Genomic DNA, 25,625 nt, shown 5'->3' with positions numbered 1-25,625 from the left:
CCAGTGAAATGCTTGTGTTAATTTGAAAGGATGCGGTGTGGCCAGTTCCAGGAATGATCTTGCAGTGACCTTTATGGTTTTCCAGCGCACATACAAATAGCCCTCTTGCCTCTCAGAGGGATCTGATGGAAGGTCTGAGCTCACGTGATGGTTCCTGTTGGGTTTTTGTAGCATGCAGAGTTGGCTCGTCTTCAGAGTTTCACGGTCAGCAGTAGTCTCGGTCAAAAGCTGACTCTTAAGCTCAGTGACATGAATGAGATGGCACCAGTAGGTGCATAATGTCTGCAGCCCTACTGATTGAGACATGTCACAACTCTGGGGCTGCAAAGCCAAAATAAAATGTCAGTGTAGGCTCAGGTGGAAGTGTCTGGTAGTGGTGAGGGATGTCTTCAGAATTTAAGAGTATTTTGGTTTGTGCTGTCTGCTGATTGCTCCCTTTTCAGGCTGCAGTTTTTCTGGTCTGCATTTGAGATGCAGATTGGTTATGGGAATCAGACAGGAGGATGGGTGATTTCTTTTGACTAATGGCAGGATAGGGCTGGATTTTACAGTTTGTGTCCTGGCCTCAGTTTTGGAGGTGAAAGTACAGTACTTCCTTTTCAAAGCAAAGTTTTGTTCGCTTACTTAGACAAGGGCTAAATTCTGGCACTGATCTCTTTAAAATGTTTTCTAAAAGCCGCTTAAGTCATAGTGGCTGGAGCAGCGCTTCCAAGAAATGTACTGAGTTTATCTAAAAAAAAAAAAAAACCCAACCAACAACCCAGCAAACTTCTACTGGATTAGTAAGTTGGATTAGTTCAGAAAGCATCTGGTGATCAGCAGGCCGAGTTCCAGGAACAGCATGGGTTTGCATGCTGGGGGAAGGGGGGATCGCTGGGCCCTTCCCTTACACTGGCAGCATGTGGTGGTGTCAGCTCTGCTGAAACTACAGCCAGAGCACTCAAAGGGTTTGCATTTCATCCCCAAGTGTGCAGTGAGTAGTTCCTGGTAAACAGTTACCGAAATGGCTTTGAACAGGCTGTATTTGCACACCCTTTTGCAACCCCATGCTTGGGGTGGTAGTAGTCCAATGTTGGTTGTCACCAGTTAGTTGGCCACGGGCTCTGGAGTAAAGTCTCCAGCTTGGATCTCAGTGGTTGGGACAGGAAGCCACAGCCATTGCAGCAGCCGATCATGTAGACCACATCTCACAGTGCAGTGTCTTGTCTTTGTTTAGGCATTCACTGATAGTGGTCAGAGCTGGGTTCATGGGCTGCTGTACTGGGGAAAGCTGACTGGTTTGGCTGTCTGTGTTCGAGTTACGGCATATATAGGATTCACGGTGGCTGCCATCATGTGATTTTGAAAGCAGTTCTGTCAGTCATGGGATGAATTCTCGTTTAGTTTGTCTCTGCAGCCTGGTGTAGCTAGGCACAACTACTACTAGATGGTTGCCTTTGCTGTTAAGCTTTTCTGAAGCACCCCAGCTTTGTAAATCAGTGCCACAAATGCACTTAGCCTTGCTTATTTAAGGGGCAGTATTGGTTTCGAACAACAGAGAAGCTTCAACGGCTTAATGGATAGTCTTCTATTGGAGTTCTCTGTACCACATATTGATACAAGTCTAGACATTCTTTTTATTAAGCAGTGACACAAGGCGTGACTTGCACCAATACCTTGATAATTAGAAAGCGCAAGGCTTTGAGTAAACATCAGTCACTGGAATACGTTAAAGAAATAGCTGAGTGATTTTTTTATTTTATTTTTTTTTTGGCCACGTCATCTGAACTTCCTTTAGACAGGTCTAGACAATGTGAAGTAAAAATACCAGTGACTGCTCTGTACTGGTATTCCAGCTGCTGTTAGGTCTGGCAAATGACTTACCTTTTGTACCTTGAATTTTTCTGTGTCTTAAATAACGATCTGTCCCTGCTTCAGCACAAGAGAGCTGAGAGCTGTTATGTGTCCTGTATTCTAACCACCTTCTCAATATGTTGGTCCAATTTTGGAAAACTTCTGAATGTCTCCTCAAAATGTTTTAGAAAGTAAGCCAAGCTGTTTTACGTGCTTTCTCTATATGTCAATCAGAGAACTTCAGGATTTTAAGAGCATCTTTGAAGTTTTAGGTCTCACTTTGAATGTAGTCTTTGTATTTTATTGCTTTTGTAGTCTGTTTTTGTGTTTAAAAGCATTGATTAGAATATAATGCCTTAAGAACTTATTACATTTCTTTTACCTGGAAGTCAATGTCTGCATTCACCTGTTTGTTCGTGGTTTTCTGATTTCTGATAATGCTCTTCCATTTTGCGGAGAAAACTCAGAACTTCTGTTAAAAAGGGAGTTCCTGTTGTCAGTGTTGCTCTTTGGGGCTCCCCACCCCTTCTAGACTCAAACTTGAGGGCTGTGAGAAGCCCTATAGCAAGGCTCCAACAAGTCTTTTTGATGCAGCTCTTATAGAGCACTGCAAATGTTTCTTTTGAAAGGTTATTTAATAGGATAAACATACCCAAGCTCCCCATTCCTCTGCAGTTAACTCACAATGTAAAACTGTCTTGCCAGGGATTGGGTTACCGCCCCAAGCTGTCTCCCCATATGTGAGCTGGAGTTGCATTTACTCCTGGAGGTGCAGGAGAGAAGACTTATTTGAACCTAATGAAATTTTTAAAGTTTGGATTCGGGGATTTTGCAAAGAGGCTGCTCAGATGAGTCTGCAACCTCAGGGTTCAGTTCTGGAGATGCGATTCCCCTTGTTCTTTTAGGGGACAGCAAAACTGAAGGATTTGAATTCAGCATCTTACAGGTATTAAGACAAAAGGGCTGGAGAATGATGTGCCATTCTGCGAATGAGGGGGCTGCAATTTGTCTTATGCTGAGTGAGACTTGGTTATCATGTAAAGTCCATGTCCTCATTTAGAGCTGCCGTTACAGCTATCTTACTTTTTATTTCCATTTGCCAGTCCTCTGGGAGTCTTCTGATAGCCAAGCCAGGAAAACCTGTAGCACTTCTAGTTATTTGGGTAAACAGGAGTGTGGGGAAGAATAGGGGAGGTGCAGACACCTGTCCTCTGCAGTTGCATTAGAGGAAATACTGTAGTTTGTGCTCAGACATCTCCTCCTGATTACCCAGTGTGCTGTGTCTGGGCTGTCAGGGACATGTGGCTGTCGAGATGCTGGGGGAGATGGGACTTTGTGGTTGAATGCTGAAGGCATTTGCTCTGTGTGGTGGCTGGATGAAGAATCCTGTCTCCAGTGTCGCTCATTTTCCAGATGTCCCATGCAAGAAGCAGAGCTACAGGCACCGTGCGGTTTGATGGACGCACAGATGTGGCTTTCAGTGTTGAAAATGAAAGGCTGATATCTGAGGCATTTGAAGTATCTTGCCTCAATTATAATTCCATTTCCTTCCCAGAGGTAGATGAGATGTAGAAGAAAATTTGACCCACCATCCTTTTGATCTACTTACTATATTGATAATGCTCTGATTTGCTGTGTCAGCATGGCTTAATAGCTCATCCTCAGTTGTTGAGAGATGAACTGCATGTGGAAATCTGAGGTAGTTTTCTCTATTCTGTCACTAATGATGTAATTTTTGAGCTGACTGAGTGTACTATCTCTCTTGCCCACACGCAGCCTGGAGTTATGCTGGACACTCAGTGGTAGAAGGCTTCTCCTTAACAGAGGAAAGCAAATTTAGAGTTCTGTAAATTGTTTCACTTTAAAATAAATAAATTTAAAAAACCCTCATAGACTGCTTATGAATAGTGGAAAGCTATTTACTGCTTGAGGAAAAATGAGCATTAAAAAGCTGTTTGATGCTGGTTGGTGAATATGAATTTGTCGATGCATGTCACGTTGGTTTTTCCAGAACTATTTCATGATGTGTTCTGCTCCACTGTGCCACCTTAGTCCAGGAACGTTTTTGAGCTGCAGAGGAAGAGGGGTGTGAACAAAGTGTGTCTTGATATGCATGGGAAGATACGTGTAAATTTTTTTTTTTTTTCTTTTTAATAAATATCTGCTTAAGGAGGCTGAGTGCAGCTGAGATTTACAGGAAAAGGGGACCTCAGTGTTAACCGTTCCTGTTCTGTACCTCAGAACTGCGTCGTGATCCCTAGGCTGGCGTTACTGGTCTTTATCAGACAAACCTGGGATGTGGGAAGCTGAAGAATGTGCCCCTGCGGCTGCACACGAGGCTGTTTCTGCTGGAGGATACTGCCTTTGCAGGACAGCGAGTGCTGACACGCAGCGATGGCGAAGGAGCCTGCGTCCGAGGCCCTGGAATGCATGAGCTGTTCCTCGGCCTGACAGAGGTGTGGGCTGGAGAGATAGTGCAGGAATGTGCCGTGTATAACTTGGGAGAGGATTATTCTTTTCAGTGCAGCTTGAACTGGTAAATGGGCCTTACCCTAAGGTGTTGTCCTGCTCTTGGTAAAAGGGATATTTTTTCTAAGCAGTTGAATGCATTGGACATCAGCTTGAGAGTTCTTGTCCCACGCTGTCTAAATGACTAGCAGAGATTTGGCAGATGCTGGGAACTACCTTGGGCCACTTACACGTATCTAATGTATATGCAGAGCTGTGTGTGGGATTTGAAGACCAGAATCCCAAGGACCTTATAGTTAGTAATGCTTTTTGGCAAAAGGAAGGGAAGAGAGAGAGGGGCAAACTAGTGGAACTGGACCTTCAGGTGTCTTGGAATACTTTATAGCAGTAAAAGTATCAAATGTGATATCATTCTTTAACTGTCCCTTCTCCACAGGAAAAGCTGTGTAGAAAAATGACTTGACTGTGAACATGAATGTCCTCCCATACTGGGGAGGATGTGGTTTGAGTAGCCCTCTGGCCTCAATGTGATTTCAATTGAGCGTGTCATTTTTGGGTTGCCCAGTGGAGGGAGGAGGATTCTGTCCTTCTGTGCCTCTGTCTCGTGTTTGCATGCAGCTTTACCCGGTGCTTGGCCAAGTTACCTGAGCCCGTGGAGTACCCAGGTGTGCACATGTTGAGCTGCGCTGTGCTGCACCAGACAGCGACTTAGGGTTTTATCACCTCTGCGACGGCACCAGCATGGTGATGACAAGCAGGACCGTCTGGATTGGTGGTGGTGTTTTAGCAAGTATCCCTCACTCTTCCACACCCCATTGAGCAGCGTGCTGTTAGAGTGGAAAATACAAATTTCTGTATGCCTGTGGGTTGGCTGAGTGAGGCTCAGCCCCACTGAGTCTTTGGAAGCTGGACTGTGTGATTCCACTCCATCCATGTGCCTGAGTTGACATTTTGTCTGTGGGTTGTGTTAGTAGCTTCTTGTAGGGGTGAGAGTGGAAGAGGGGTGATGTTGAGGTGGAGCGATGGCTCGAAGATGTAGTATAACCCTTGTCTGTATTGCTACGAAATTGCTACCTCTCGAGGTAAACGATCTTTTAACCGTGGGAGATTCTGCCTCCTAGAGCTATGTCTGTAGTATTTTAGAGAGCAGTTGGGGCAGCAGTAAAACCGTGGCGAGGCCGGTGTGTGTGGTGGTTTTGAGTGCGGGGCCATAGCCCCCGAGATGCTGCAGCGTGTGCCGGTGCGAAGGAGCACGTCTCCGTGGGGAGGTGCAGCACACGTGGCACCGACAGAAGGCGTCTGCCTGCCGAAAATAGGGACAGGTTCCCGACTCCGCGGGGGTGAACGGGTGAGGTGAAGTTACTGCCAGGTTAGCCATTGCTGTCGGGTTTCGTCTGTCTGTCCATGGAAGGAGGCGGTGGTGCCCTCTGATGGCTGGGGGTTGTGTGAGCTGGTCTGTGTCGGTGCGTGGGGGTGACCCAGTCAGCTGCTGCTCGGGGGCTGGGAGGGACTAGCGGGTTGATTTACACCTCCTGCAGCACTGTCCCTGAGGAGTCCCCTTGGGAAGGAACACTTCATTACCCAATAAATCGATCAAACCTCTAATACTTCTATTTAAGTATTTAATGTTCTATTTAAGCAGTGTCACTGTAGCGAACTCGATCCTGTAACGTGAGGTGCAGTGCTGCGCAAGGCGCAGCATCTCTGTTACAGTTCATCAGGTTACAGCAGTCTGGTCCTTTTGGCAAAAGAGAGCTGGAGCGATGCATCTTTTTTCCATTAATAAATCTTCCTCCTTCTCCCCCATCTCTTACTGTCTTCTGGTACTGTTAAAAAGTTGCACAAACCCTAAAGGAATGCACAGTGCTTTGGGACCTCTTGGGATGAGGTGCTGCATGGAGAACAGAACGTTAATCCCTTTGGTTGGGTTTTGAATAATTGCGTGGAGTCGGTGTCTGGACTGCAGAATTCCTTAGGTTGACCTCCAAGGGAGCGATTTGCAGCCTATGGGTTGTGGAGTCGCTTCCCTCTCGCAGGGTGAAGCCCTGCAAGGTGGGGTGGTCGGAGCGGGCACTGTGCCACCACCGCTCTTGCCCTGCCCTCCTCGGGGAAGTTCTGCCGCCGTTGTTGGACCCTTTGAACAGGCGCAACTTCCCAGTCCGGCAAAAAAACTTCAGAGAACGGTGGTTGTTGATGGGATGGGATTGGAGAACGGTTTGTGTGGCTGGAAGCAGCAAGGGGGATGGACACGAATGGGGAAGACCTTCCCTCTGTTGTGGCTGTGAGCTTGGAGGGAGCGACTGGGGCATGAGGAAGGGTGGACCCCGGGTTTGCAGAACGTGGGGGTTGAGCAAGCACAAGGAGAGGTCCTTTGCCACCCGCAAACCAGTGTATGAGCACCCATCCTGCTCCTGGCTTGCTCCTTTTCTATCCCGCCGGGTGGGGTGGTGCCTTCCTGCAGCTGCTTCGGTACCGGTTGTGAAGCTGAAGTGCAGTTTGAGTAACCCGGTGATTCCTCTCCAGCCTTTTCTCCTCCCTCCGCTTCCCGTTCCTCTTCTGTGCCTTGTTTGCTCAAGTCAGGAAGGGGGAGGGTATGGGGGAAGTTAATCATTAAACTGTAATGTCTTCTCCTTAACTCCTTCACAGCCTGGGGGCAGAGTGCTCCTGGTATTTCCAGACCCCTCTTCTGCTGCAGACTTCTGAAAGTAAGCCAGTAAATCTAGACAAACTCGCTTCTGTGCCGTTAGTAAAAAGCAGCGGATTCCTGTCCGATGGTTCGTTCAGCAGAGTGCTGAGCCAAGGAGGTGCATTTTGTGGTGAGATGGTTACATCTGCCTGTCCTGCAGTGAGGGCTGGGGGTGGAGGGTGGAAAAATGGTTTGGGTCCCCTCTGCAGGGCTGGAGGAGCCCAACACCCTCATGGGATTTTCACTTCCTGGTGGAGTTTGATTTGCTTTTGTCATTGGTGGGGAGAAGCAAAAACCACACCTTCTCGGGTAGCACTTCTCTTGGAGGTTGTGTGCAGGAAACCTCCAGTCATAGGACGTGCCTGGTTGAAGGAATTGCAGCTCTTCAGCAGTTCCCTTGAGGTATGTGCCTTTCACTCTGGAATCCACCAGCTGTCCTTTTGCTTAAAAAAAAGATTAAGTTCGTTTTCCCTCAGCTGCAGAAAGCTTGTATCCCTTTGGAGAATCTGCTTCTGGGGTATTTTGGCCCCTCTAGGAAGACACCGGTGGCTTAAATGATTTGGATCATCTTTTTGACTAAGTGAAACGTGTACAGTGTTAATTTAATGCAGTATTTAATTTGCTAATGGCTGTATTCTGTACTCTGAGGACAGGATTGCCTTTTTTTTTTTTCTCTTTTGTGATGCTTTCCTTTGTGGGAGAGAGTGACTATAAAAACAGCACCTTCCTTGTCTTGTAATGCAATAATAGTGTCCTCCATTTGACCCTTGAATATATTTTCTTGAAGGGTTGCTAAGTGCATTGGCTGATGTGGGCTGCTGCTGAGGAAGTGGCTGTGAGCCGGCAGGTGCCTGCCCTCTCAGAGCCGGTAGGCAGCCATTAGGGCGAGCGGTTGCTATTCTGGTGCCACCTGATAACTTGGGCTCGTTGTGACCCTGGTGGAGGATACTGCAGGATGGCTACGCTCAGGCTGAGCCCTCACATCCCAAACCCGAGTATCCAGTACCTGCTGTGTGAAGGAGGAGAAAGACAAATCTGCTAGCTGAGACTGCCTGAAGACAAGTTGGGAGGGGAGGGAGGTCCAGGGGGTTTCTGAGAGCCTCCTCTCCTAATTCTGCTGAAGTTGCGTTACTGTTTTCTGGCTGAATTCCACATTCTCCAAAGGGACCTGCCAGGTATGTCCTGATTCTCTTATAATGGAGAGTGCCGATGTCCCTAGCGAACCGGCTCCTCTCTAATAGCCTTAAAGAGGTGTGCACTAGAGCTTGCTGCCCCAGTGGAAAGCTGGGCACCCGGCCAGCGAGGCTTTCTTTAGAAAGTGAGTACAGTGCAGACCTGCAGCCGCTCGCTGGAGTTCCCCCACCAGGGAGCTGCAGTGGGCTCCGCAGAGTGGGTTCACAGGACAGAAGGTCCAACAAGTCAGGATTTGCCTGTGAGTCACTGCAGAGGAGCTCCGGGTTGGGAATGGGCAGAGGATAGTTTGCAGGGAGAAATCTAGAAAGACGGGAGTGCCTTTTCATGCCCCATCTCTGAGGGAGAGCATTTTTCCTGCTTTAAGATTTCTGAGAGGCGCTAACTGTGTGACGTGGGTTCCTCTGCCTGGCATGAGTGACGATGTTTCTAGCTGGTGGAAGTTTTTCTTCTCTTCAGGAATTTGTGAGCAGTCTCCACCCGGCAAGTTGAGAATTGTTTCCAGGAGAAGAAATGGCGTTTACCTGGCAGCCTCTGGAAACTAGTTAACTGTTTGTGTGATGTACTGAGAGGGATTTTTGTTAGGAGAACAGAAACACGTACTCCCGCTGCACCGATGGACTAATTTGAAAGTTTCATGCTTCTTCCACTACCTTAGACTCTGGAGAAAACCGCTCCCGAGATCTTGTTTCCTGCAGAAAGCAGTGCCTGCGGCCACAGCAAATGGCTCTGTGATGATGTGGGGCCTGTAATTAGTCTGTGTCAATATCCTGTTGCGAGTTGATCTCTGGGCAGGTTTCTCCTAGGTTGCTCTTCTGCAGGGTGCAGTGAGACTACGGGTCCCTGTTGTAGGGTGGTTTTCCAGTTAAGACAAAAATCTGAGACTGACATGCTTTTTCTGGCTGCTTTGTTACTTCTTGGTGTTTTCTTTGTACTAGAAGTTTGATTAACTCATACAGTCCTGGGCTGCAGTAATGTTTTTCAGGGCATTTGGGACATCACCCTACGTGAAAAGTCTGCCCAAAGACCCCCTGATACAGATATCCTGAATGACATGAAAAAGTATAGTTTAACCATTTTTTGTTGTTTTGTTTTTTTTTGTTTTTTTCCTTTCCTGCAGATGCCTTACTGGCAGACCTGGAATCCACCACCTCACATATTTCCAAACGACCAGTGTTTCTAACAGAGGAAACGCCTTACTCCTATCCAACTGGAAACCACACGTACCAGGAGATTGCTGTGCCACCGCCAGTGCCCCCGCCACCTTCCAATGAGGCCCTGAATGGCACTGTGATTGACCCCTTAGACCAGTGGCAACCCAACGTGTCCAGATACGTCCACCAGCAAGTGAGTGAATGTGTGCGGATGGGGAGGGTGCGTGCTTGTTTTGTTGGTGTGATACCTCTCAAGGAAGTAGATGAGGGGAGGGAATAGCAAGAAGTGAGGGTAAGTTTGGCTATGAACAGCGTGGGGAAATGGGGTGAGGTGCGAGTTTTTAATAGAACTAACTGGTTGGAGCAAATGGCAAAAAGCAATCGAAATTCATAGTCATTGTTCCGACAAAATGATAGTGTGATGAGATTAGTGTTAGTCATCTGTCTTGTAGCCTGTGGAAAGCAGGCTGGGGGTTTCCAGCACAGATCTGCGACTCATAGGCAAATCTGAAGCAAGTGGAGAACAGTTGTTCTGGTGTAGCTCATCTGATAGAGGCTGGCTTGGCTATATAGCAGATTTTTTTTTTTCTTTCTTTTGCTGGGCTTTGTTCTGCCCTATCCAAGTGTGGGGCTGCAATGCGGTAGTGTACATACTCGCTTTGTATTCTCTTTCAAATGCAAATTTCATTTCCACAGCCTCAGTCCCAGTCACCTATATACAGCTCTAGTGCCAAAAGCTCCAGTGCCTCTGTTCCTAGAGACGGGCTCAGCTCTCCTTCTCCGCGTGCCAGCGAAGAGGAACACGTCTACAGGTATCTTGTCCCTGTTAGAGATACGCCTGACTCACAACTTGAGCTTGCTGTGGCTCAAGCTGCCTTCTATAAGTGGAAACAAACATCGCTCCCTGTGAATGTTATGCTGCCTTGTGTCGGTTTTGATTACCTCTTTTGTAAGAGGCCGCTGTAGCTTTCATACTCACTTCAAACACTGGTCTGGCCCTTTGGTTTGCTCAGCTGCAGAAGAGGTTAAGGATCCGTCAGACGGAACAGGATCTGGATTGTGTTGTGAAGGATATGATCCAGAGACAAGTGACAAATCCATCCCCCTGTTAAGCAGCAGAAAAGTTCTTTAGGTGGGTGACCTTTGGGTCAGTTATCTCAGGGAACTCAGTTACCTGTGGCCTAGCAGGATGTGCAGTGACTTGAATTTTCAAGTAAATTTGAACTTCTTAAAGCTTTCATCTCAGTAGATGGTAGATACCTGGTTTATAATTGCAAAGGCAGCTGCTCTTACGCTGGGAGGTTGGAGGAGTAGCCTGTAGGGTAGGACAGACCTGTCTGCTGACAGGGGGCTGAGTGAGGAAGAGGATGTCAGAACTTTGTCTCTGATGGCCCTCTACAGTGCACTCTGTCCTGGGCACCTTTTTACAGTGTGGAGACTGGTGTTTCTCTGATCTCGCATTCTAACAGTGCCCAGCTCTTTCTGCTGAGCCTGAAGTTGCTTTCAACTAGACCTAATTCAGAGTAGAGGCAGGCATATCCAGAGATGGCCCAATGGAGGCAGTAATTGCATTTTTTTCAGATGGCTCCGTGCAATTAGTACAAAATAGAGGTAATTACAGCCGTTAAGTCCTCCAAGGGTCTGGCATGGCTTGGTTCTGGAGTGAATTGTAGCTTGGGTCGGGATGAAGTCTTCCCTCCTCAGATTGCATTTGTGGCTTGTTTTTTTTTTTTTCAGTCTGCAGAGATAGTAACTGCCCTTATGGAATTTCATGGTTGTCACTGGTTTTATAGGTGTCAGAGTCCTAAAGCCTGTTACGTATTAACTTTCTGAGCATAATGTGGTAGTGTGCACAAGACAGAAGTTCCCATTTTGGATTTGCAAAGTACCTTTTTGATAAAATAAGAACCTCTAGAGCATTAGAAGTTATTTCTTCATTTGTGAAACTAGGAGGAAATAATTTCCCTGACGTTGATGATGGGAAGACTGCTACTGCCGTGTAATTACTATAAAGATCACGGTGTTGGTGCTAAGTTTTGCTTTGAAACAGTTTGCAGTTGTGTGCGGTAAATGGGATCACCCATACAGGATAAGCAATAATTACAGCCAGTGTTTTATACACACTTGTGCACAGGTGAACTTCTTTCAAGGCTTGTGTATTTAACACATTAGAAAATAGTTTCAAATTACTTTCTTATGAATTGATTGGTTCCCCAAATTAAAGGTTTGAGGACTTGAAGAGGGACCTTGAATGCTGCCAGAGGCTACCACATAACCTGCTGCTTTTGACTTTTTCTTGATAGCTTGAGGTTTGGACTTTGCCTCTTTCTCCAGTCTGTGCTAGACCTCTGTTGCCTTGCTTCAAGGGCAGGTTTTTGCTGCGTGGTGTGATGTCAGCAGAAACAAGTCATTTTCCTGTATTGAGCTAATGGTTCTGCTGCTGTTCTGTGTGTCTTGGATCTGCAGACAGTTAACTCTTTGCTAAGAGTGCAGCACACAGTTCTAAACTTTGAGGCCCTGTCCATCAATGCCATTTCTTTGTAACTGACAACTGAAGATGTGGTTAAGCAGTGGCTATGTTGTAGTCATTTCACAAAGCACACATCTTCTTTTCCCAAGAGCTAAAAGCATCAGCTTGAAAAGAATGCAGTACGTTCTTTGTAATGCACGTTTCCCTCCATCCTTTTGCTGTATCTTGACAGAAGTTTCACGCTTCCATTTTGTCTTTAGTTTTCCGAACAAGCAGAAATCTGCAGAACCATCTCCCACAATGACCAGCTCCTCCCTGGGCAGCAACCTCTCAGAACTGGACAGACTTCTTCTGGAACTGAATGCTGTTCAACATAATCCCGCCAGTGGCTTCCCAGCAGGTAAGGAATAGCAAGACATTTGGTATGAGTGGACGGTTTGATTCTCGAAGCAGTAGCCTGCTTTTTCCTTCCACCATCCTTAGTGCGGCAGACCCCTCCAGCCCCTGATCAAAGATAATTTAGTATGGGTGGGATCTCTTGAGGTCTGTGGTGCCTTTCTCAAAGCAAGGCCGACTTCAAAATTGGCCCTAACTAAAGTTCCAAAATTAGATTAGGTTGCTCAGGCGCTTGCGCTCTTGAGTTCTGAATATGCTCAAAGATGGATGTTCCGCAAGGTTTCTGGGCAATTTGTTGCTTTTGCCTGTGATGAGCATGTATATATGGACCTAAGGGTCTAAATGGCTCTTTTCTGCTCCCCTTTCTTAAGATGAAGCCAGCAGAAGCCCCTCACTGCCCAGCATGACTGGACCTCACTATGTTGTCCCAGAGAGCAGCAGCTCTGTGGGAGGGAAGGCTGCACCCCCTACAAAAGAGAAGCCAAAGCGAAATGGTGCACGCGGGATCGAAGATGTGCGTCCCAGTGTGGAGAGCCTGCTGGATGAGCTGGAGAGCTCTGTGCCAAGTCCAGTGTGAGTAGTGTTTTGGTGGTCGCTGGCTTGGGTGGGGTGGGACAGGCTCTTGTGGGGATAGTGACTGCAGCGTAGGGGCAGATGGGGCAGGAGAGTGACAGACAGACGATGGGCTTTGTCTAAAGGGTCAGAAATCCAGCAGGCACACAAAGATGCTGGTGCGCTTTTATCTGCTCCTGGATGAAAAAATACATAAGTCATGTTACGAGAGGTGGATTGTTCAAACTCAGATTTGTAACTGATCACAAATCCTCGCTGTCTGACAAAATGAACGTTTGGTCGTCCTCCATTTCTTAATGGATGGTGTGTGTGTGAGCAGACACTCGTGTTAGACTTGGCAGAGAGACAGGGTCTGCGTGCGTGGTGGAAGCTGGGTCTGGGGGAGGGCTGGCCAGGGTGCACAGTGCTTGGGGGAACAGTAGGACTTTCAGTCTAGGGGTGCTCTCCCAGGCTTAAACACACTTTTTTTTTTTTTTTTTCCTCTTTTCTTTTTTTCCTCTTTGTCAGCCCTGCAATCACTGTGAGCCAAGGTGAGGTGAGCAGCCCCCAGCGGGTCACTGCCAGTCAGCAGCAGACCCGTATATCTGCTTCTTCAGCTACACGAGAACTGGATGAGCTGATGGCATCTCTCTCTGACTTTAAGGTATCCTATCGTGACAACTTGAGTTCATCTTGTCCCTCCCCACCTCCAGACTCTCCTGCCCGTTAGCCACATCTGCTGATGTTGTTTTGTCTCTAGAATGCCCTCTTTACCTCTCAAACTTGCTCTGAGAAACTTCCTGTGGTGGCATTTGTGCTTTCTGCGTGCTGCTGTAGGTGTTCTTAACTGCTATAAATTCTCGTTGCTGGCAGGGTAAGGCAGTTCTGGGGTCTGTTTTTCCTTTGGTTCTGCAGTTTGTCTGTTTGCCAAAGATAATGAACTTAGTTCCTGCTCAGTACAGGGTGAATTATGCTGTGCTACAACTTAACAAGAAGTAGGGGAGCGTGGGACACTAGTCTGCTTACTGACAGAGACCAGGCTCTTCTGTGGGATGACCCTCCTCTTTGGAGTGTATTTTTACCCTGATGTGCTTTCCCTGAGGAGGATCTTCCAGGCATGTGCTGTAAGCACTGAAGCCTTTCCGTCAGGCAGTTGGAGATTTCAAAGGTTTCCATCTTAAAGCCTATCTCTTATTCACCTTAAAATGGGATTAAAGTCTGAGCTTCTTGTGGGGGCAGAGGATGGCAAATACTATTTAGAATCTTGTCTGGAAATCAGAGTGTTGTATTGGAAAAGAACTCTACTTCAGTCACAAGTGGCACATAAAAATCCCATAATAGGATAAGCTTGGGAGTAACTTGCCCATGGTCATCTTGATGTTTGAAGCACTTGGCATATGTATTTGGATAACTTGTTCTTTATATAGGTATGTTATTGTTCTTGCACTAGATGATTAACTGTGGAGCTTGTTTTCATGAGTCTTCATTTACCCGTAATTATAGCAAAACGAAAAATATTTTCTCTTCTTTCTTTCTAGTTTCAGATGCTTTGCTTATAGCCTTGCTGAATTATTCACCTGAATTTGTTCCGAGAGAGGTTGAGAAAGCAAATATCTATTCTCCCATGTTGTCATTGTTGGGTTTGCTTTTCTCATGTACACATGCAAGTCTGCTTTCTAATCCTAAGAAAGTCCCTAACACTCTGTTTTTTCCTCATATGGAAGATTCTGCTGATACTTGATGTTTCTTGTCTCTGCTGACCTCCTGTCTCCTCCTACCATGACTTCAGGTGGGGCAGCCAGAGCTGAGGACTGTTTTGTGAGGAGAGGTAGACAGGACATTCCATGACAGCTTTGTCACGCTGTTCTCTCCCTGCCACCATTCATGTGAGCACTTCTGATCTGTGCTGTGGGTTTCGTGGAGGTCATTACAGTACCGGAGTTTTGACCAAGTGCGTGAGTTCGGAACCCAGCCGTCAGCGTGCACGCTCTGCGGGGTTTCGCTTGCCTTGCTGGGATTGAATTCAGCCTGCCATTTCTGGCACATGTACTTAATTTTGTGAGAGTTTAGGAGTTACTGTTTTCTCTAGACTTACTGTAGTGTTTATTTAGTCAACTGCAAATATTGACACCTTAGTGTTGCGTTTTTTTCTCCATAGTAGGTCCTAGGGTAGAGTGCAGGATATCCATAAGTGTCTGTTCAGTCTGGGTGAAAACCAGCGCTGTTGTGAAGCTGGAGAAGCGTTCCCACCTGCGCTGCTGGCGTACCGTGCCTGGCTCCTTCCGTGTGCTGTGGAAGCTTGGGCACTATGGCCTTGTGCCCCTGCTGCTTTTATCAGGGCTCAGAAAACAAGCTCGGGGTGTGGTTGCAGCCTTTGCTCCTGGGTGAGCTCTTGGCAACTGAGAATAACCTTGCCCAGCACAGGTTTTCCTTGCAAGATACAAGGAAGGGACATTTCTAAGTGTGAGTGTTCAAATGCTTTGCAGTCTTGAGAAAAGACTAAAGAGTCTTCACACAACTCCAGTAAAACCTGCATGACAGAGATGAGCTGCTTTGTGTGATACTGCCCGCCTTCCTGGCTTACTTTCTGGTTGAGGTCTGAGAGCAAACTGAAATGCAGCAAGACTTTAAGATTTGCACTTTATAAACACAGCGTTAGTATTTTTGCGAGTCATTGAACTCATCTGTGTCTAAATGCTCTTCCTGAAGGACAAAGAACATGGTTTCTGTGATCATTTTCCTTTTGTTAATACTGTCATTGGCTGTTTCTAACAGTTACTTTCCTTTTCCCTGTCCTCCAAGTTGCTTCATTTTCCCTTCAATCCTTCTTTGGTTTTACCTCCTCTATTTGTGCCAACTAGTGGTGTTAACTTGGCTGTAAAAATGGATTTCTAGTCTGTACCAGTGGCAGGATGGGAGAGAAGTGGAGTCTTTGCAAAGGTGAAAGATGAAAGGCTATTGTTTGAGTACCAGCCCTGTGTGTGGTTGCAAGAAATAGGACAGAACAACTAAGTATGAGGTGTAACTAGTTGGAGTTGGTAGTTGGTACAACTTGCAGTAGGTGGGGATGGGAGGAGTATAGGCCCTGATATTTAATTTCCCTCATACCCCAGAGTAAAAGGTGCTGTTACAGACTGATACATTACCCTTTTATCATCTTTTGCTCGCTTTAATGAGTTGCTCATTCTTTTTGCTTGCAGAATCCATTTGATTTTCATTATCTAGCTGATCAGTCAGTGGGCACTGAGATTACTTAATGCATTTGTGTTTTCAACCTCTGCCATTTCTGTGTAACGTGATGCCTACTTACTGCACAGCTAGATGCTTGTATTAGTGCCGTTCTGTTACTGCTGAGTGTTTAACCATTGCACTTATTTTGGAGCTAGTATGCTTTTAATATTCTGGAAATACTTGATTTTTAGCAAAATAGTAGTGTTGCCTTGAAAAACGACTGAGTTCATTGTAGGATGTCTGGAAGCTAAGTGTGAACCACAGCATAAAACCAGGTTCCTTTTACAAGTGCATCCAGCTTAGGCAAAATACAGGGGTAGGGCTATATTGGGAAATTCCTGAGTTCTACTGAATGTACTTACGAGTCCTTTTTGTCTCTGCTGTGACTGTCAGTCTTGCTGTGCTGCTCGAGGGGAGGAGCAATCTGATGAATCGTGGTCCCTGTTGCTCTTTCCTTTCTGAGCATGGTCTCCCTGTAGCACTGCTGTTGTGACAAATGTGTGTGTGCGCCAGCTCCTGACCCCTTGGGGTGGTGGCAGCTTAGGTCAGCTAAAGATATATGTCTGTTCTATCTACTGGCAGATTTTGTGCGTGTTCTGGTTACTTTTATCCGTTTATTCATGCTAAGTGTCTTGGAGAGGTAAGTAGAGGCTAAAATACCATACACAGGCATAGGAAGTTATGTGCCCCGCTACCTTAGAGCTTAAGCATCTGACTTCTTGAGGCTACTTTGGAAAAGGCAACTAAGAATCAGAGCAGGTCTTGACAGCTCTGGGAAAATCCTTGGTGGATGCATTTTTAAAACTGATTGACCTGCTGTGTGAACGTGTCCAAGCCACCGTTCTGATTTTCCTTTTTTAAGAAAAAGGAGTAATGCCAGTTTGTCTCCTAGAGTTTGGCCAGGAACCACTGAAAATGAGCAAAAGAAGGCCCTGTAAGTCAAGGGGAACCAAAAACTCTGTGTCAGTTGCTCTTGTTAGAGTGTATTTTGAATCAATATTCGTACTGATTTGATTACAATGTAAATGTGGAGTCTTTGGCCTAAAGGGAAGAGGCTAATCTGGCCACCTAAGCAATGCTTACAAGGGCATGGAATGACTGACAGACTCATACGGATTCAGTGTGTGTGACGTCCAAGGTGAGATTAGTGATGTGAATAGAGCAAAGCCCATGTCATCTGTTCTTGCTGTGAATGCCCTGAAGCTTTGTTTTCATTGCCATGCACTCAGCCAACTGGAGCATTTTATTAGTGTATCAAGAAGAAAATGCCGTGCTTTGTTCTATTCATTGATTGCTCTTTTTCAGCTTTGAAGTGTCAAATTTACATGTCTGACTCTGAGTAAGTTAACGTGACCTTTACTCGCAGTCTAGACATTCCTGGCTTTGTAGCTGGCTTCCCAGTGGCCGCTGCGTGCCCCCATTGCAGCTGCAGGTGAAGGCGTGAGCTATCACTTGGAAGGAGGACATAGGAAAAAGATCTCGAGGGATGTAGAACTTCACCTCCCGTAATTTCATGTGAAGATTAGCACAATGTCGTACCAGTTCTGCTCTTTGATACCTCATGTTCGTTCCTTACTCTTGGAAGTAAGGCTATGGATCAACATGGCTCTCTGATTTGGAGGTGATGATTTTTATAATGCTTAATTCTTTGCTTTTTTTCCCTTCTCCTTACCTCTGTCTTTATCTTTTTCTCTCTTTATTCCTTCTGTCTCCTTTTTGCAGACTAGTTCCACTATGTCTCTGGTTTCTGAACCCTCCCTAGAATCGGTTCCCAGTTCAGCAAACGCAGACTCCAGCAACACTCCTCACAGCTTAAGAGTGCTATCCCATTCCAAACACCCTTCTGCAAGTCCTGGTGGGGACTCAGCAGTGCCAACATCTGCCCCCTCAGCAGTCCTCTGCTGTGAGGAAGGCAGTAACACTGTAGTTCTGCCTGCTTCAGGGCATTCTGCCTCTCTTCCACGTATGCCCTGTTTGCCACAAACAGTCCCTGTGCCCCCACCACGAGTTTCTTCTGGTTCTGCTACTCGTGGGGAGCACATGACCTCTGCAAGCTTGGTTCGGCTGAGCAGAAAGCCTGACTCTTCTAGAAATGTTTTCCAGGCTGTGCCAGCTTCCAGTGTGGGGCTTCTGTGTAGATCTGCTAATGCGGAGGCACAAGGCCTAGAGAATGATTTGGCAAAAGAGACTGAGAAGAAGCAGAGAACTGATCCCAAAATCTCCAGTGTACTAATTTCAAACACTTTAAATGGTCAAGGGAAGGGGCAGATACCTAAAGAGCTGGATCAGCAGAGAGCATACAGGGACAATTCCGACATCCCTTCCCAAGGCAGAAATGTGGAAACAGCTTTAGATGAGCTGTGGGCCCTGGAGCTGCCTGCACACGTGCCAGAGGTACATGCAGAGAATGACAGCGTTTTGAATCCTGTGCGTGAACCTTCTGTTGTGGCCCTGGATCGGTGGGATGTTTTCCCGGACACTAAAAAACAGTTGGGCTTTGTAGTGGAGCAAGGGCAGGAGCTGAAAGCTGAAGGACTGCCTGAAACCAAGGCAGATGGCTGTCCTGAGCTGGTCAAGAGGCAGGGCAGAGAAAGAACTCCTAGGAGGGCAGGTACTGCTAACGTGAACAAGACTGGAGGACGCCAGGAAAACGAGCAGTTCAGAAGCTCTGCAGTCGCTCAGGAATCTCCTGAAAACGTTTGGAAAGCTGAATGGGATCTGCCATGCGTCTCCAAACCACCCGTGGAGAGGATTTCTGCATCAGGCCAGGCAGGCACTGAATGAATGTAGGAGTAGGACGAGTCCTGGCCAGGACGGTTCTGACAGCGCACTAACGTTCTGTGTGTGGGGTGAGCGTGCTCCGACTCACCCGCACTAACAGCATGCAGCTCTGAGCGATGCTACTGACAGCTGCCTGTCACGGAGGTTTGAAATCCTCTGCTTTGTCTTGTGGTCTCTTCTGCATGTCAGTCAGCAGCACAGAACAGGGCAGTTTGTAGGGACTCCCCTGTGAAATGGACTTTTATTCCCTGACAGGGGTAAGGCTTAGTCCATAGAGGCCTCTGAAAAGTTAAAGGGCTGTTTCACACCACTGGGGGATGTTCCTGACTTGGGATGGCAGCTCCTCTGCCCTGCCAGCCTTTTTAGGTCTCGTGGCCGGAGCTGTTAGTGTTCCTTCCAGCGCTGGAAGTGCACTTTGTGCATCAGACATCTCTGACCAAGAGTCTTGTGCCTGTAAAGGGTGACCACAGAGAGGCTGCTCTGTGTCCTTGTGATGCTGAGGTTTCTTTAATGCTCAGTGGAGTGATCATGCTGCACCTCCTATCTTGGCTTCCTGCTGGTTAATCTTTCCCTTCCTTTTCTAGATAGTTATTTTTGGCTGCTGTGATTATTCTTACGGGGTTTTTCCTTGCACTGAGTCACTGTTCTGGGCTGCGCCAAGAAGAATTTTGGCATTGTAGAATAAGTGTCATCACTCTTCCTGCTCACAGTTGTCGCTAATGGCTTGAGTTTGTGCTGTTGCATCTTGGGGCTTGCTCTGACATTGCTCTTCTCTGCTGATACTATTACCTTTGTCATTTAGATTAAATCTTTAATCAAGAGGACAAAAGAGACTGCGAACGTACATCCAATGTACCGTGACCTCTCTCCAAGGCGTAAACTAGGTCCTGCCATATTTCACAAGACTGAGTCCCAAGATCGTTTGATTGAAGAGCTGCAGGACAGACTGGGCATCGCTAAGCAGGAACAGGAAGAGTGGAAAAGCCAGGATGACTGGCTGACAGAGGGGGTCATTATCACTGCCAGACCCCAGGGGGAGGAGCAGAATGGTGGACAGCAAGTAGAGAAGGTAGAAAGCAGGGAGATGTGCTGGTAACTTCTAGCGTGTCCCTCTGTCCAGATAACATTGTGTGGAGGTGCAGATTAAGTTTCTGAGTGTCCTAAGCAACGTGAAATGAAGAACTAACTCTTTCTACTCACCCTTGTCTGAAAAGGGATCCAGCACATGGGTCCTTGTTCTTGACGGTTGAGAACTGGAGTGGGATCTGAGGGTGGTGGTCATGGTATCTGGGCAATCTGCTACTATCGCATATCAAATGTCCATGGGGGGATTATTTTTAAAACCACTCCTGTCATAGAGACATGCTGTGTTTTCCCTGGTACTGTATCTGTGCAGGAAGTTCTGGGTCCAAGATGGTGCTCTTCCTTGGGCTAGGCAGAGAAGCATGTTTTCTAGTTCCCTTCTCTTCCTTGCTGCTTTTCCCCTCTGATAAAGATAGTGGTAACAACCAGCCTTCCTGTTGCAGGGAGTGCTTGTTGGTTCCTCTTCTGATTTATTCACTTTCTTCTTCCTCCATGTCTTTCTAGGTGGTTTTTCCTCCAGAATCCCCGCTCCCCCCAAGGAGGACGGTCTCTGTTCCAGCCTCTCCCCCGCTCCAACCTTCCAAAGAAGCTGCAAAGACAGTCCCTGCTAATGCTGCTCCCTCTCATATCTCTGGCCCTGCACCTCTCCTCCCACTCCCACCTCAGCCTTCTCATGTGCCATCTACCCCAGCTCCTAGTCCAGTCTCCTCCTCTTCCTTCAGCTTGGCTCCCCAGCCTCTCTTCCAGTGGGAAACTTCTGATGATGATTATCATGAGCTTTCTGTTGTGGGCACCCCTCCTTCTGAAGATCCTAGGCATTCCTGTTCTCCCAAGACCTGGACCCCTAGCACCAAGACAGTTGTTTCTGTTGGCTGTCAGACAGAAGATGATGCTTTCTTCCCACAGACGCAGGCAGGCTTCTCTCTTCTGGTTTGGTTTTTTTAGCAGTGTTTTCCAGTCCAACTACTGCTCCCAACTGGGTAGCTTAGTAAATACCATGTTCAGGTAAAGGCTGTTACTGAATTGCTGGGTGGGAGAAAGAACTCATTGGCCATATGTAATCCCAGCTGTGCCTGTCTAGCACTGCAGAGCACCTGCCTGTGCAACAGCCTGCTGGTGCGTGTGTGATTCCTGTCTGCCCTGATGGTCACTGTGTGCAGCAGGGACTCTTTCCCTCTGAGATGGAGAAGGTAACTCTGAAACACAGGCTGCAGCTCTCCCTGCCGCAATCTCTCTTAGAGTGGGGGGAGTAAAAGATGGCAAAATGTCGTTATGGAAGGAGCAAATCAGCAGTCCTTCCTGTGTTTGCTCGTTTAAACAGGTGTCCACAGTGCGAGTGGATTTTGGGGAGGAGAGGGTCTGATCAAGAGGTGTGTTCCCCATCTCCTGTCGGGGAAGGGCTATAGCTCCAGGTAGTGGGAAGTCTTACTAGGAGCAGTGCAGTGGTGTGCAACGTTAAGCGTACAGGCAGCTCTCCGGCAGCGAGCAAGGAAACACCTCTGCATCTTGAACTGTTGTACTTTCCAGGTGCCCTCTGCTCCTCCCCTCACCTGCAGTGGCAGTCTGCTGGCTGCTCCTGCGCCCGTGGGCCTCCCCGCCCCTGAGAAGGCAGGACATCCTTTCTGTGTCCTCAGCATGGTGTGCTCTTCTGGTCCATGAGTGTGCTGCAGATGCTGCTGGGATGTGCTCCGAGAGCTGCCAGTGACATTGATGTGGATGATGTCCTGTGGTGCATGGTTTGCTGCTCACGGAGCTCCTAACTGAATGGGAGTGGTGGCAGATCTCGTGGGTGAAGGGTGGGAATTTGAAGGGCCTTTGCATGATGAATTTACGGGGGTGCTGTGCTGAGCGTCCCCTATAAACGGCAGGTGTGTGCAGGAGGTGGAAACAAAGCTCTTTCAGCTGAGGACTCATGTGTGAGTGGTCAAGAAGGCTGGATCACCAGGCCGGGTAGAAATCGTGGTGTGCACAGGGGAGGTGATGCCTGCACTGAGGTCAGCTGTGGCTTGCAGGAGCGTGTGGTCCCTACAGGCAAGGGTGAAGTGCCCTGTTGCTCCATGTTCAATTCGTCTCGTCTCCTTTCTCTCCGAATGGAATTTATCATTTGTGTGTGGCATTTGTGCCTGTCCTGCCTGGTGGCCACAAGTCCCTGGTTAGAGTAAGAGAGGATCTGATTCTCTCGACGTGGTCCAGCCCTTTTCCTCCTGCTGTGCGGGAAAGCCCTGGCTTTGTCCTGGGACGCTGGCCTGGCTTTGTTTACAAAGGCCCGTTGTCTCCCTCTGTGAGAAGTCTCCTTGCAACGGTGTGCTTTGGAGACGATCGCTGTAACTTTGGTAGCAAATAACTGCTGCGTGGTGAAGGGTTTGTTTCAGGCTCAGGGCACCGGCGTGTGAGGGGGCTGCTCTGGGCTGCTGGATAGGAGAGGGTGCAAGTTACGGGATGGCTGGGAGGAGAGAGGAGGGGAAAAGCTGTGTGTTAGGCTCCATTGGGAGTCACGCTGCACACGAGGCAAGGCTGATGAGAAGTGTATGTAAAAAAGCTAAAATTATGTGTGTCATGAGAATTTTTATACAAACCAGTAGAACTCGGGGTTTATCATTGAGTAAACTAGTCGACTACGAGTACAGCCAGCTGCAGGACAAGGAATAGAGCTCCTCCTGTGGCTGGAAGGGCAGGTTCTGCCAAGGCTGTGAAGCACTTCAGTGTGTCCTTGCTCCCCTGGCTGTGCTGGCAGCAGGCTGGCGGGTTGTTAACAAGTGTGGATTTTATGTCTGTTTTAATCTGTCTTCTTTGTAAGAGAAAAAGCGTTCCAGATCAACATCTCAGGGAGGGACTTCTTTGGGTCTCTCTAAACCTGACAGTAGCTATTGCAGTGCAAAGTCAGATAAAATAATCTGTATTTCATTACTGCAGTTTGCCTGCAAAGGGGGCTTTGGTGGCCAAAGAGAACATATACTTTGTTTATAAGTTATGAACCTAAGGAAAACGTTTCTCCCCCTCCTTTGGGAAGCCTTTCCAAGCTGTGTGTACTGTGGTGGTGTGAGTTTCAGAAACAGCCTCCGAGACAAGTATCTCAATCCCTTTCCCCCCACCGCCGTGCACTTCCAGCAGTCCAACAATAGACGTGGCAGTCTTTCCACTGCAGTCCTGTCTGCTGGGGCTCTGCTGTGGGTGCACTGCCCTCTCTGTGGGCAAACAGCAGGCAACTTGCAGGGAGTTAGTTCCTTCCTGCTTCCACTGCTTAGCTCAGGCGTGGGATGAGAGCCCCTGATGGGGGCAAAGGAGACTTGGCAAAAAGGCCTGCAGAAGGTGGTGCGAAAGGAGGGAGGGGAAGGGAGAAGAGAATCTAGCTGAAAGGGAGGTGAGATGAGGAAGAGGAGAGGGATCTCTATCAGAGAGGAGAGGTGGCAACTGAGAGAGAGCAACCACAGAGAAACAGAGAGAGGTCAAGGGGAAGGGGCCCTCTGGATGGCGTCTGCTTTGTCAGCTGGCCAGGAACTGATGAGGTAAAGGGAGATTTTTGGCAGAGGCTTCGAGAGCGCTGTACTGAGTGCCGGGGATGTGCTGGTGACTTTGGCTGTTTGCAGAGCGAAGGAAAATCAAATTCTCAGTTCACAGCTCTGCTTTCATACATCCCAGGGTGTCTGCATGTCTCTGCACGGGTAGAATACATGTGTGTACTTGGTCCTGGCTCTCACTGGCTTCTGCAGAGAATGTAGCTGTCTCCATCTCTACAGAGGAGCCACTGGCAGCAACAGCAGGCGTTTACCATGTAAGCACAGCAGCACTCGCCTTACAGCCTTTCTTTTCTCTTCCCTGCAGTTCATGGCACAAGGGAAAGCTGGGAGCAGCTCCCCTCCCTCCACGGCCTCCAAGCCTGGCAGTCAGCTGGACACCATGTTGGGAAGTCTCCAGTCGGACCTGAACAAACTGGGCGTAGCTACAGTTGCCAAAGGTGTCTGTGGAGCCTGCAAGAAGCCTATTGCTGGGCAGGTGAGTTGAAGGTGCTGTCTCATTGCTGAATCTTGGGCTGCAGCTGGGAGTAATGGGGAGGGCTGTTTCGTGAGGCTGAAGAGACTGGAGATGCTGGAGAAACTGAAGTACTCTATTTATCCACTGGCTAGGTACGCTGTAAGCTCCTCCAGTGACCTCTACCCTGCCCTTGAGGGACTGCCCTCTCCTGAGATGATAGGTAATTCAGTTTTCATGCTACCCCAGTCCAGGGCTCACTTGAGTAGTAGAACTTGTCATTCTTGCTGACCTCCAGCTGGTGTCTTGTCATGTGGTCTAGCGGAGAGGGAGATAGAGTTGTCCTTCATAATGTATCTTCCCAACAGGTAGTTACAGCCATGGGGAAGACCTGGCACCCTGAGCACTTCGTCTGCACCCACTGCCAGGAGGAGATCGGGTCACGGAACTTCTTTGAGCGGGACGGTCAGCCCTATTGCGAGAAGGACTACCACAACCTCTTCTCCCCTCGCTGCTACTACTGCAATGGGCCGATCCTTGATGTGAGTTCCTTGTGGGGATTAAGGGCGCTGGCAAGGTGCTGCAGGCCTGGGTGTTAAAAACTCCACTTCACCCACATGTCCTGGGTGGAAGATTTTGTTTGGGGACTTCTGTTTTTCCTTTGCCCTGGCTCTGAAAGGGAAACGGCCCAGTCAAAATTTTTACACTAGCGAGGGGTGTTAGTCCCTCTTACCTTTGCTGAAGTTCTTTCACAACCTCACATCGCTCCATCATTCCGGTGATGGTTCCTGAGCGTTTGTCTGTCGGTAGCCTGTGGTAACAGGCACCAGCGCTAGTCCTGAGAGCTGCCCGGGGCCCTGTGTAAGGGAGGAAGCAGAGCATAAGATCCTTTTAGGGTAAAAAAAAGTGTGCCGTGGGGAAAGCCCGAGTGAGCCAGAGGCGGGGGAGAATTGACTCAGCTCTCTAAAGGACAGGCTATTTTAATGCGTGCTCTTGTCAGTACCAACATTAATGTGTTCTACCCCCCCCCCCCCTTACCTCCGAGCTGAAGCCGTCATTTACATGACTTGCACTTTGTCTTCTTCTGAACAGAAAGTGGTGACGGCTTTGGACAGGACATGGCACCCTGAACACTTTTTCTGTGCCCAGTGCGGAGCTTTCTTCGGACCGGAAGGTATTGCTGGTTTATGCGGTCTCCTCCCTGAACTGCAGACAAGTGTGTACGGCAGAGCTGCTATTAGGGCACAGCCTGAGAGGTGGCAGGGGAACTACTGAAGATGGAAGTTCCGAGGGATATAGCTGTTCCTGGGGCAGGGGTGTCAGCAGCAACCTTCTTTTCTGCCTGGAGAGGAAGAGTGTGCCTGCGCACGTGTGCACATGGGACAGGAAGGGCAGCAGGACAGGGACCAGCTGCCTGCTGTGTCTGTGCCTCAGAACGGGGAGGGGTGATCCTACCCGTGCTGGTCACCCCGCAGAGCTTGGCTCGTCTTAGGTAAAGGTCAGGAGCTGATAGTCTTCGCCTCTGTTCTCTGTTGGCAGGATTTCACGAGAAGGATGGCAAAGCCTATTGCCGCAAAGACTACTTTGACATGTTTGCTCCCAAGTGTGGAGGCTGTGCCCGGGCTATCCTGGAAAACTACATCTCTGCCTTGAACACCCTGTGGCACCCTGAGTGCTTTGTCTGTCGGGTAAGAAACCCAAGGCCCTTTGCTGCTGCTGTACGACCCCTCTCATTTCCACCCTGCAGGCATCTGGTCCCTTATCAGGAAAAGGCGTCTTGTGGGGTAGTGAAGGGCAGCCAGATAAAAAC

At 48.1% G+C, this 25,625-nt stretch overlaps 1 protein-coding gene across 1 annotated transcript in view; it reads left to right on the top strand.

Moving 5' to 3' along the window:
* The window catches only part of PXN (paxillin), a 28,326-nt gene that overhangs the window by 567 nt on the left and 2,134 nt on the right, over window positions 1–25,625 (top strand). Inside the window, exons 2-17 of the mRNA XM_086474441.1 lie at window positions 172–267; window positions 4,095–4,289; window positions 6,339–6,516; window positions 9,300–9,526; window positions 10,030–10,145; window positions 12,064–12,203; window positions 12,571–12,772; window positions 13,280–13,415; window positions 17,705–18,751; window positions 19,566–19,832; window positions 20,351–20,758; window positions 21,374–21,454; window positions 23,669–23,839; window positions 24,184–24,357; window positions 24,908–24,989; window positions 25,355–25,503. Of these exons, the coding sequence (XP_086330567.1) occupies window positions 172–267; window positions 4,095–4,289; window positions 6,339–6,516; window positions 9,300–9,526; window positions 10,030–10,145; window positions 12,064–12,203; window positions 12,571–12,772; window positions 13,280–13,415; window positions 17,705–18,751; window positions 19,566–19,832; window positions 20,351–20,758; window positions 21,374–21,454; window positions 23,669–23,839; window positions 24,184–24,357; window positions 24,908–24,989; window positions 25,355–25,503 (3,669 nt within the window). The remainder of the gene's footprint in view (window positions 1–171; window positions 268–4,094; window positions 4,290–6,338; window positions 6,517–9,299; window positions 9,527–10,029; window positions 10,146–12,063; window positions 12,204–12,570; window positions 12,773–13,279; window positions 13,416–17,704; window positions 18,752–19,565; window positions 19,833–20,350; window positions 20,759–21,373; window positions 21,455–23,668; window positions 23,840–24,183; window positions 24,358–24,907; window positions 24,990–25,354; window positions 25,504–25,625) is intronic.

The sequence above is a fragment of the Leptosomus discolor genome, chromosome 16, assembly GCF_034619465.1.
Source record: "Leptosomus discolor isolate bLepDis1 chromosome 16, bLepDis1.hap2, whole genome shotgun sequence".
Classification (NCBI taxonomy): Eukaryota; Metazoa; Chordata; class Aves; order Leptosomiformes; family Leptosomidae; genus Leptosomus; species Leptosomus discolor.
This window is presented reverse-complemented; position numbering and strand designations above follow the sequence as displayed.